The 12792-nt window shown below is 43.3% G+C and overlaps 1 protein-coding gene across 2 annotated transcripts in view; it reads left to right on the top strand.

Moving 5' to 3' along the window:
- LOC306781894 (nectin-2) overlaps window positions 1-12226 on the top strand; it is a gene marked incomplete at its 3' end in the record, with an annotated part of 70737 nt that extends 58511 nt beyond the window's left edge. The window contains exons 7-10 of one of the 2 annotated variants that reach the window (XM_079274993.1): window positions 9586-9721; window positions 9892-9949; window positions 10078-10161; window positions 11271-12226. In XM_079274993.1, coding sequence (XP_079131119.1) covers window positions 9586-9721; window positions 9892-9949; window positions 10078-10161; window positions 11271-11477 — 485 coding nt within the window. Of the gene's footprint in view, window positions 1-9585; window positions 9722-9891; window positions 9950-10074; window positions 10162-11270 lie in introns of both variants that reach the window. The other variant, XM_079274992.1, reaches the window with a different exon arrangement.
- Between the last annotated feature and the right edge of the window lie 566 nt (window positions 12227-12792).

Below are 12792 nucleotides of genomic sequence, written 5' to 3'. Positions count from 1 at the left end.
CTCTGTGCCGTGTTTCCTTTATGGCAGCCTGTGTGAGGAACTTGGTAGGAGGGCGACATGAAGAGCGCTCATGTGAGACGGCGAGAGTTAGAGATGGGAATCAACGAACTGACTCCGAGAGAAAGAGGGAGGAAAGGAGCGGTAGCCAAGTCCTAGATGTCACTTCTTTCCTCCCCCCCACTCATTATATCTAACGTCTCTGCACAGCAGGCGCCTGAATAGATTGCGGTACACGGAGGCTATTACAGTGTAGCATCGCAGATGTAAGGGAGAAATCTAAGAGGATAGCGGAGTTTGAGGTTGTATGTGTGGTGAGGTAATGAGGTGAGAGTCCCTTCTAGCCAGAGGTTAGCAGTGGTTAGGAGTGCAGGTAAACATATACCAGCTGCTCCTGACTGCCTGGCCTCAAGGCCGCAGTGACACTGGTGGAGGAGGAGAGCGTGTTGTGGGGGTTGGCGGGTGGACAGTGGGGGGTGGGGGGGCAGACAAAGCAGGGCGAGATGATGGATGAGAAGCCTAAAGGCATTGTGAGGTCAAATATGGCTGGATATTCTCAGACTGCCACACACACACACTGTGAATTACAGTATTTCCCTCCTGGGTTAGCTGGTAGTTAATTCTATTCTGTAATTTCATCCAAATGTTTGCCATAATAATCGGATTTCTTTCCGGTTTACATGCAAACGCATTTTATTTTGCGTTACACTTATTGAAAATGTAGGACACCTGCTGCTATTTGAAAAGCCCTTTTGAATTTCTTACTTTAGCTCTAACAGGAGCAGTTTGACATTTTGGGAAATGGGCTTGTTCGCTTTCTTGCAGAGACTTAGAAGAGGAGATCAAACAGATTCCCAGTTCCCCGAGTATGGCGCTATCGAGCCAAGATGTGAATAGCTTATCTTATCATAGAGAAGCAGGAGGCAAACAGCTAGCCTGGCTCTCTCCCACCTTGAAACATCCATCTGAAGCGCAATAATTAACACGTCATATCTAGTTTATTCTCTACTAAAATAAAAATGTTACTGGGAGCTACTTGGTCGGGCACAGTGACTTTCCACAGCCACCAGATGCTACACAGAGGTGCTGGGAGGACAATAAATGGAGATAATTGATGAAATAGTTACATCATGTTCAAAGTTCAAAGTTTGCTTTATTGTCAATTCCACAATGTACTGAACATACAGGGGAGTTGAAAAGACGTTTCTCTCTCGTCCAACATAAACATATAAAGTGAATACAGTGCAATAGATTAAAAAACATTAAAAAACATTTTGACAATAAATATATATAGTAAGAGAAAAAACCCCAAAAAAAGTTATCAATCTGTATTTAGCAGCAGTTGGACATGGGGAGTCTTAAAAGAGAGGAGGGAGAGATTTTAGAGAGTTCAGCTTCCTAACAGCCTGGTGGACGAAGCTGTTTGAGAGTCTGGTGGTGCGAGCACGGAGGCTCCGGTATCTTCTCCCAGAGGGCAGGAGGCTGAAGACACTGTGTGAGGGGTGGCTGGAGTCGCGCACAATCATGGTCACTTTGCGGATGAGGCGAGTGTCATATATGTCCTGCAGGGAGGGGAGTGAGGCACCAATGATCCTTCCAGCTGTGTTCACTATGCGCTGCAGGGCTTTCCTGTTGTAGTCAGTGCAGCTTCCGCCCCACACAGTGATGCAGTTTGTCAGGATGCTCTCAATGGGGCCTCGGTAAAAGGTGCACATGATGGGTGGTGGTGTTCTTGCCTTCTTCAGTTTGCGGAGAAAGTAGAGGCGCCTCTGGGCTTTCTTTGCCAGTGATGTTGTGTAGGCTGTCCACGAGAGGTCCTCACTGATGTCCACCCCCAGGAATTTGGTGCTGCTCACTCTCTCTATATCAGCACCATTGATGGTCAGTGGTGGGTGTTGAGTGTAACTTACTATTAAACTCCTGTTTTGTTTTACATTACAGTTTAAACTAATGACATTCTTGAATAACTGAGCCTTATTCTTGCCACATTGTATTTGCTAAGCTGAGCCCTGCTCCAGGTTAGTCGAGCGGTATCGATCTTTTCACCAAGTAAGAAAGCACGCAGGCCACATTGAAAGTGTAACTTATCCGTATGTGCCACGGAGATGCTCTCTACAAACCTATGAATAGGCCAGTCTTCTATACTCTTTTCACATGTTCATCCTTTTTACACAGAAATGGGTCATGAAGTGTCCATATGTTTTTTTAAAATTAAACTACTGCTACCAATGAGAGCCGTGGCAGTTTGCTTTTGAGATTGTCTGTCTGCGTTTACTTTGCTCGTACCAGCTGGCAGCTGCTTAGTTCCTTTATTCCTTCCATAGCTGCCGTCTGTAGCTGTTGTCTAACCCATTAGGCTACGCAAACTCTGTGGAGAAGATGAAGTTTCACAGCAATCGGTCCAAAAACTGAGGAAACGATCCCAAAACATAAGCCCACTAGCAAAACGATACTCCCACAACCCTACTCCGTATATGTGCTGCGTGTGTAGCCAGTACAACAGATGCGTTCTGCGGCACATTTGTAAACGGTTTGCATCCGTTACAACTTCAATGTAGCCTGCCATTAGCCAAACAATACCATGCTTTTGTGTTATTGTTTTACTAAATTCAGTTTCATGATCCCATGCCAGTTGTAATGATTAAAAATGAACTTATAAACCAAATTTGTTGTTGTTTTATGATGTGTTACATTACAAACCCACAGTTAATTTCATTGAACAACAAAATGTATGCACAGTGATTTTTTTTGTTGTTGATTTTTTTGTATCTATTTTGCATATCATGTCATGGGCTACTTTATCAATATAGGCAACACATTATTGTGTTAATAGTTTCTACAATACCTCTTGAGGATAACGACAGCATTTTATGGGTGTCAGCTGATCGTAATTGAAAGGATGGCCTTTAAATGTATTCACTCTATGTATCGGAGCGTCACAATCAGAAAATAGAATAGGGAAGTTGTGTTTATCATTACAATTATTCTGAGTGATGCCAGCATTTATATAGAAGTACAGTCATAAAAGACACTATGTTAAATATACAATGTGTAGTATTTTAAAATCTCTATTTTCATTTAGAGACAGTGGTGTGATGCATCATTAGCCTAATGTGTTTGATATTTAAAAGTGCTAAAATGGGTTTAGATATTAAATGTGCCGCTGTGAATGTGATGACAATCTTACCTGTGCTTTTTGAGCACTTGTTATTCTTCTGTTAAGTATCTGCTTGCTGTTTCCAGCTCTAAGTGTGTGTGTGCGTGCGTGTGTGTGGGTGTGTGCGTGTGTGTGTGTGTGCGTGTGTGTGTAACCAGAGTGCTGCTTGTAGTAAAACAGATCATTCATGTACCGAGTGGACAGCTACATTTGGCTAATGCAACACCGCTTTCTCCGCTGGCTGCAGCCGACCACCTCAGTGCCAGTGTAGAGTGGACTGTAAATATTGACAGGCAGACGGCAAGAGGCGAACAGCGACCTTGTCAGAGAGCGAGAGATGGAGGGGAGGGGATGATGGAGGCTTGGAGAGGGGGAAGAGATGGAGAGAGAGAGCAAAGGATATTGAGTTCCTGCCTTCTCCCAAGGCAACTGAGTGTGCTTTGATGCACTGTGGCAGGGAACACACTGTCTCCCCAGAGAGGGAGAGCAGCCGCACACACACACACATACAACATACAGAGTTTTCCCATTACCACCATACAGATTTTTGAAATGTCAAACTGCACATGCACGCTCACAGTATGTACGCCCAGACGCGGTGTCCGTGACATGGATTTAATCCTCAGACAGTTGAAATGCACGAGGTTGAGCTCTGGAATCGCAGTAGATTAGAAATGACCAGCATCACCGATCTGCCCAAACCAAAGACGCTGGCAACAGCATCACACACGCGAACACACGCACTGAATTCAGTCAGATCGGTAGAGTGGGTCTGTCCTCTCGGTGGCGTTCAGCTGTTGTTCAGTGTTGTCCGACGCGGCACAATCAATTTGTTTTGTGCTGAAATGAATTGTAATGGCATCATGAGTGCAGCTGAACAGTAATGGTGATTGTGGTAGTGGGTGTAGCAGGTCTTCAACTGCCATCAAATTAATGTCGGAGGTAGCTACAGCACTCAACTCTGTAGCACTTGCATTGATTGTGAATAATTTGTGTGTGTGTGTTCAGGCTAGCAGCGCATGTATGTACCAGATTAGCCACATCCTTTAAAAAAAAAAAAAAAAAACTTCTGTCAGTTCATCTTTTTCTGCCTCCCTTTGTTCACTCGCTCGTCCTCCGCTCACTCCGTTCCGTGCAGTTGATTGTTGGGTTACTGTATTACCAGAGACGTTCGGCAAGTGTACACATAGCTCGACCTGAATGACTGAGTCAGTAGATGGACGGGGTGTTTGTTTTACCAAGTTAACCTTAGAATCTAAAGGGTAGGATTCCTCTTTTCGCTGAGTGAGCAATGAGATTACATGTACTGTTCTTTATCTTAATCTCTTTCAGAGGCCATCAATTTGTTCGGTCCTAATCTCATCTCCAGGCAGTGACCGTGGTAGTGTTTTTCTATCCCGGGTAGTACTGTATCTTGCACCTCAGCTGAGTTCAAAAGGCTCGTGTTCGTCTCGTTATGTTCAAACTTTGCATTGAGGGCAAACCTTTGCTGAAACTTGCCAGTTTCCACTGACATCTTCAAAACAACAACAGCAGCGAAAAAGCGACTTAAAAGATGTGTGGGAGGAAAAAAAGTGAAGAGGACGCGCAGCAAAATTCACAAGCGGGACGCAATTCCACCACATGGCCCGAGGCTGCGGCCCAATGAGCCAACAGGACGCCTCAGGCTTTGGGTATTTTGGTCAACTGTCCCTAAAAAGTCAAGCTAACCGATTAGGAATGAGTTTGATCATCAGCTACAGTAGGATTGTTTTTCGGCGACCAGTCTAGTGGTCTGCTAATCTCTTAAGCCAAGACCAACCACATATACTGTATATCTCAACCTTTTTCTACATCACCCTGGAAGAGATGAACGTTTCCGATTTTAAGGTTATTTTAGATTTTTTTTATTATTATATTGTGTGCACAGGTTTGTGGAAGAGGTCAGGGAGGGTAATAAAAACAGGCTTATCTCTACTCGTTAGGCACAGGAGATAAGAGATGCAGGGGGGAGACGCTGCAGATTTGTGCTGTCGGGCCAAACAAGCAAATCCAAAATTACACCGGCGATGGCGCGGGATGACGGGAGTGAAGGAAGGAGGGATGGGTGGAAGGAGAGGGGAGGAAGCAGAGATAAATGGAACAAAAGCCCGGCCTGTGCTGGGATGCTGAGGATAGGCCAGCATGTTAACCTTAATCCCCTCAGGGAGAGGCGTAAACACACAGGAGGAGAGAACATGGGATTGAGTGGAAAAGAGAGGGATGTGAGATCTTTGTCTTCCCGCTCTCTCCTTCATCTCCTCAGTGTGTGATCAGCCAGTTGCAGGCAGCAGCCGGGAAATCCCTCTACTTATCTGAAGCCGGCATCTTAATCACAGCCTCCATGTAACTTGGCGCTCCCTGCTCCCTCGCCCTCTTTTCCTCTTTTTGATTCTCTTCTCAACTCCTCTCTCCTCAATGTCGCTCGCCTGAGCTCCACTGCTTGGACCCAGTCATCTCGACTTGACTCATCTCTCAACGAATCGTCTTTCGCCGAGTACTCCCTCCTCATGTCAGCATTCCCGTCAGTGGCCCATGCGTGCCAAGTTTTCCACGGAGTCCTGATTTGTCTCCTGATTCGACTTTGTCTTCGTCCCCGCCCCTCGCCCTCCACTAAAAGTGTTTTGAGACAGAAACGAAGAGCAAAAAGGTGAATCCGAAAAACTTTTGCCACCGCCTGCACAGCTGCGGTCAGTATTCGGTCATTCATCCTAAAGCTCCAGAGATCCTGGTGGTATTTTCAACTTGCTTAAGTGAAACTCCGTTATGTAATGGTAAAATATGTATTGGCATCATGGAACGTTTTTAAAGAACATAGTGTGACATCTTGGTATGATGGAGAAATAAAACAGGCCCTGCAAGACACACATGTCGGCACCTAAAGACCCGGTTTCTTAACTGAAGACATGTTCACATACTCTGTTTCTCGGAAGGGTAGTTTAAAACAGGAACATAGAAACAGTTTCAGTTTCAGCCAACCATCCAGGTACATCTCCTCTTCACTCCCTCGCCACCCTCCCCCTCCTCGATCGGCTCACAGAAATACAGCCGACCTTAAACTGAGTTTGAACTGTGGACCATTCACTGTTAAGAAAACACATGGTCAGATGGGAGGTACAGAACCTCTCCCTGCCATAGCTTTATGTTATTTTGTGTGTGCTCTTGTTATGTTTATTCTTGTTTGAATATGTGTGTAAATACGTCTTTGTGTATGCATGTGGTGTTTGTCTGGCAACAGGGCAAAGGGCCCGCTGCAGGCCGGAGTGTTTGTGTAAATATGTCAGACAGAGTGATGAGGATACAGCAGAGGATGCCAGCTGCTTCGTAATACAATATCGTGGGTGCTTGTATATATTTTGCGTTTGCAAATGTCTGTGGCTTTAATGTACTGTGTGGATAAGTGCTTTTCTGGTTGTATGTCCTTGGCAAAGAGCTGCAAGGATTTAAACGGGCCCAGCAGACGTACAGTGCACGTGTACACACACACACACACTCTCTCCCTCTGTCTGAGATGTTTCATTAGTGCACGACATGGCCGGTGTCCAGGGCCAACACAGAGGGCACGCTCTCGAGTCAAGTCATTCACACACAAGCGCCGCGTCTCGATCATTTAAATTGGACTCTCTTCCTGCAGCTCTCGCCTCTCTATCAGAGGTTATCGGCAAGGAAGGACCAGCTTTCTACCTGAAGCCTGCTGAGTGAAACTGACTTTATTTGGATAATGACGCTTGTGAGATAAGGGCGGGGGAGGCTCTCCTATAGGGCTTCAAAAAACTCCCGGGAGTGAAAATGGAGTAGGGAGCGGTGTGATGATAAACAGACACGGCACTGGAATGAGGAAGCAGGAACAGAAAAACACTGGAAAGACCAGTCAAGTATCACATTTGGAACGAATGTGACCTGTAGCTATTCAGCACTTGGGTCTTAAAGTGACACAGCACCACCATGTGGCAGAATACATATATTTGAGTTCATGTGATAAGAGGTGATGTGCTAAATGCACATTTTCAGTTGCAACAGTTGGGGAATCTAATGTCCGACTCCAGAACTCCACATCCAGTTTCTCTCTCTTGCGTGTGCTTTTGTGAAGACACCCTGATCTTCTATTCGGCCGTGTTTTTCTGTGCAATCACCCATTCATGCCCATTCAATTACCAAGCGGAAAACACTTGAACCATCGTTACTTTGAAAATGACGCAGTGACGTCTTTGCAACACTCCTTCATGACAATATCTGAGAAATTATTTAGTATTGTAAAGTTCATATTCTTTGTTCTTGCATAACCCAAAGTCTGTTTTTTATGGTTGAGCTGAAACAAAGTTGTGTTTTACAAGCTCATGGTTAGACACTTAAGAGTTCAGACTGTTGCATGAATAATTAGTTTTCATTTCCTGCAGTCGAGCCTGATTTTCCTCTCCAATACAATGGCGCTGGTCCTCATCTCTTTACTGCAGAAGTGTTTAAAACCATTAATAACCCTTTTTGCTATAAATCTCGTGTTTCAGTTAACACACCAATTTAGTATTTTGTCCACCACGGTTGATTAGAACAAAGAATTGTATCACTTTACTGTAATGCCTAAACCTTTAAGAGGGAAACATATTGGTAATATATTACGCTGATCAATATCTCAGAAAATATCTCGCCTCATATCGGAGTACTGATAATATCTTAATCCCCGACTTTTTCAAAATGTATTTTAATAAAAAACAATTCTGTTACATTGACTAAAAGTATACCATTCGTAAGGAATCACAAAATACAGCTTATTGTATATTATAATATAAATATAATATTGTATTTAATTGAACAGATTTTTTGGTGTCCCTCCAGAAGCAGAAAACTACTTTAGATGCAATGAGGGCACCACATGTTGGTTTTGCACCGGGGGAAAAAAACAATGGGAAACGTATTTGCACCCCACAGAATAAATCCAAACAACACAATTAACTCTGTTCACCCCATGAAAATCTGCTTTTCTGTTTGTCATATCCAGGGAGCCCTTTCCTTTCATCATTAAAGACTTGCAAAGCTTAGTGATTGTGCTCTCAAGGTGCACATTGAGCTTTCAAAGGTTCAGATCCACTTTGATTTATTTTTAAATGTCATGTCTTTTATTTTGCCATTCCCATGTTTTCACTTCTAAATGAATGTTTGTAAAGTTGATTGTGTAGTTGGTTCAGAGAGACCTCCAAATACAGGCTTCATGAATTACTTCGCACAATAGAAAGCAAACACGAGAGGAAAGTGAAAGGTAATGAGGGTCAGCAGTGAAAGATGTGCTCTGTTGTAATGAGCAATAAAGAAAGAGATTATCCTTGGGAGACTTATGCATGTGCGAAGGAATGAATATTATTTCTAGGACATAGTCAAAGTAGTCTATTGTCAGAAGAGAATTGTAATTAGAGGACGAACAACATTCAATCATGACCCTTCCAATTCCTAGGACCTGGGTTTGTTCTCATCAAATGAGCTTACAGTGTATGTGCGTGTGTGTGTGCGTGCATTCATGTGTGTGTGTGTGTGTGTCGGTTCATGTTCAGTGTGGTCGTGGTTCATTAGTGGAACCTCTGCGTGATTCCTCTGGTTCATCCTAATCACCCGTGTGACTCGATGCTCTGATCAAGACCCTTTCTGTACTTCACACACTCATTGCTGAATCTCTTTTCCATGAGGCCAGTCATGGGTCTGACATTTTACATGCAGTCTTGCATTATATGACTTCTCATTAATGTTTGTTTAATCAGCGGTTCATAAAGAGAGGGGGCCCTAAGATAAATCTGATGGGGTCGTAAGCTAAACAATAAAATAGGAACGATGATGAAACAAAGTTCGGCTTCACAAAATAGTTTTTTGCTAGCTTTCTCTAACTTCAATATGAGTGAGTTTCATTCTTTTGTTTATTTAAGAAGTTTAAGTTTACTCAAGATTCACTTGATTTGGCCTTTCAGCCACATCCCTTCTTGTTCCTCTGTGAAGGAAAGCTTTTAGTGAAGCTTGGCTAACAGGCTGCTAGTGGTATCGATCTTCTCCTCGAACTCTACAGCAGAAAGCTAATAAGTGCATTTCCACAAATGTCAAACTGTTACTTTAAGTGTTGCTTTTTCTTGTTCCAAAAAGGGATTTAAATGTAACGATCTGAATCACTGGTGGAACTGAATTTGTGAATATGTGATAAGAGGCACATGACCACAGACATGTTTTTTTTGGGGGGGGGGGGGGGGGGGGGGTCGGGACGAGGCCAAAAGGTTGTAAACCATTGTATTATATTTATTTATATATATATATATATATCTGAAATGAAAGGCTGTGTTATGGAATGGACTAATGCAGTGCGCTCCAGTTAAAGACGGGGTCCACTTCTGATCTTGTCTAAAGGTATTTTCTCCCCTCTCATTTTCTTACGCTTCAAGGTACCCGTCTTCCAGGGAAGGGTGCTACAACAGGCAGCATCATAGGAGCCATCATTGGCGTCATTATACTCTTGGCCATCATTGGAACAGCCATAGCGATGTACCGCAAACACAGTAACAAAAAACACAAAGGAGAGTGAGTATCTGTTTGACTGAGTGTGGATGACTACAGTTCACTTTACTGTTGTTTTTTCATGTCCGTTTGTTCCTTGTGTTATGTGCAAACTGGTCCATTCGATGAAATGCGACGCTGCACGTCTCATATCTTTGTGTCTCACCAGACAGCTGTGTTTATTTGCGTTTCAGTGGTCCACCCAAGTACAAGCCCCCTCCCCCCAAGAAGACCGACAGCTCCGCTACCAGAGTGAGTCACCATCGACAAACCGTTTTATTTAACCAGACAATTGTGTCAGGCTGGTCTACACATTGTAAAGTTAACATGTTTGATTACATCTCCTGAAATATTCTGTCCGATGTGTGCATCCTCAGCAGCCGAACACGGATCATGTCCCGTTGGCCGAGAACACCCCTCTGCAGGACCAATACTACAATACCCAGAGTGCTGAGCCAGTCACGGTAAGGGAACATGTTGGTTAAAGATGCAGAGGTGACGTACGCTGCAATGACTCCAACTCAAATGAATAATATCAACGATGTTTTTTTCCTAACTTTGAGAACGCACACAGCATGTTGTGGAACATGTTCAGCTTTTTTACCTTTTATCAAGGTGCTGTCTGAGGTTGACTGTGTTTTTTATTACGTTCTCAACACTGTTGGAGCCATCAATCCATCAATGTTAATATATGTTGTGCAGCCAAACCTTGTAAAGCGGCAGAGACGTTTTCCTACATGGAGAGAGAAAATCTTCAAATATACTGGAACACATATCCAAAGTAACCCTAACCCATGCTAACCTCAAATATGCATAATTATGCAGTGTTTAATTAACACTTTCTTTGTTGCACAGTGTGCAAATTCGTAATTCTATTTTAAGCTTTTTTTAATTGAACATTGGGGTTTAGGTTTGAAGGGGTTTGTGAAAAAGCAACATTAAAAAAAATAACTTGTTTTAAAATAACTACTTCAACTGTAGACAATTTGTGAATTCATGGATAATTCAAGGTGTGTATTTTACATATTGCATATCCCATCCCCTAAAATGAAAAAAAGGAGAAATGTGGATGAGCTGCAATCTCATTGTTTCACAGCAGAATATCTCAGATCAGCCTGATACTCGGTTCGAATGGCCATTTAGCGAATCACAGGTCTGAAAACAGGCTAATGTTGGACGCCGTTAACTGGAGTCTGATAAAACGTTGGGTAATGGTGTGTGTGTGTGTGTCACAATTGCAGTAGTGTTGGAAATACACTGATTAGCTTGAGGACACAGCTTGAGGAGGGCATGATAACAGTGGTCTATTGCCAGAATGTGACAAAGCAATTCAGTTCACTTGGTTTCAACTTTTTTTTTCTGCTTTTTTTTGTTAAACTGTGACTCATCAAGTCAAGGAGGGTCATTACACAATTTATTTGGTATCAATACCTGAGTGGCACAAAGGGAATTAATCCGAAGTAAATGCATCCCAACCTTAAACTGCTGTATCATGTTCTAGCCATTCAGACACTGATGAAACACAAGCTGGTGGGATTTCATCACATGCTCACCGTTTTCTTTTTGCCGGCAGGACCTGGATGCCTACCATGACAATGATGATTATGATGAAGATGAGAGGGCGCATTATCACGCTGCTGCCCCCTCTGGCTGGGATGATCCCGGAAACAATGAGGTCCCGCCTCCTTACATGCGCACAGACAGCGACCCCCAGGACTATCATCAGGGCCCCAATGTCAACCGCGGCGAAAGCTTTGTGTCGTCCGCCATGTTCGTGTGAGAGAACACTGAAGGTGTGTGTGTGTGTAAGTGTAAATAAGTGTGCATGTGTGAGTGTATGACTGGGCGAGTGAGCATTTCTACAGCTCACATGGGAAAGAGATGAGATTGAACGGCGTGAAGGACTTGTGAATGTGAATTGTATGGTTAGATATGAATTTTCAAGTCCACAAAGACAGAGTTCAGTTTTGCCATTTTGTTTCAGAATAATTATCTGTGGGCAGGGTTACCAGTACTATGAAATAATCAGGTTGAGTTGTGTGTTGCTCCTTTTGAGAATTTGACCATTTCTAAACCCTGATCAGCTTGAGCCAGCACGACAGAAAATGTTGCTGATGTTGCTGTGCAGAATTGTATCATGCAGCGAGGGATCTAATGAAACTGTTGCTGTTGAACTGTAGAGAAATCAAAGACAATGTTGTTTTAAATACCATATGCTGTGTATAAATGTCACATCATAGTCAGGACATGAACACATTTTAAGTACACTGTTGCATTGCAGTAGCATGAGCATGTTTCAACACTGAGCTGACTTGCATTATTGAATGTGGCGCTATACCACACATGGTTACATGGATACATGGCCTTGGTTAGCAGAAACAGTGTGGGTTTTACACGTTCCTTCTGTCTAGACGTATCGGTCCGCTGTTGTTTACAAACCCAGCAGGCATGAAGTCGGTGTAAAACAGGCGCCCTGTGGAGAAGCTATTAGCTGCAGTTAATCAGGCAGCGCTGAGACTCACCAACCGTGATGGCATCGGGGGGGGGGGGGGGTTTAACTGCCGCAGACAAACTTCTGTGTTAAAGTTTTATTCGAATATTTTTTTATTTTTTTTATGTATTTGCATCTGGCCTTTGCCTTTCTTGTGAAAATTCAGTGACACTTAGGTGGAAGGGAACAGAACATTCGAGCTATGGTGAGTGATGGAACCGAATTGGGAAGCAGCCTTCTTGCTGTAACATTTGATTTTTGTTGTCCTTGCGTCCATCCTTCCTTAAAGCCATCGTAAACACTTCCCAGTTGCTCAAACTATTAGTAGCAACAGTGCTGTATATCATTTGGGGATATCTGTTACTTGAAAACGTTGGTGCCCTTTTTTTTTATTTTTCATTTTATCTACGAGCATGCTCGGATGGTTTAGGGTAAATCTGGATTATGTCCATGAAATCTGTTGCAATTCATCTCTCTAGTGGAGGATTAAATAGTCCTTTAGGGGGTTCAAACAGGGGGTTGACACAGAGCCTGCTAGTATACTGATGCATCCGTCCATTATCAGGGCCAAGGGTTAATAAACAGGTCAGTAATATTTCCACGC

The sequence above is a fragment of the Melanostigma gelatinosum genome (assembly GCF_949748355.1).
Source record: "Melanostigma gelatinosum genome assembly, chromosome: 9".
Lineage (NCBI taxonomy): Eukaryota > Metazoa > Chordata > Actinopteri > Perciformes > Zoarcidae > Melanostigma > Melanostigma gelatinosum.
Note: the sequence above shows the minus strand (reverse complement) of the source record. Positions and strands in the feature narration are given on the sequence as shown.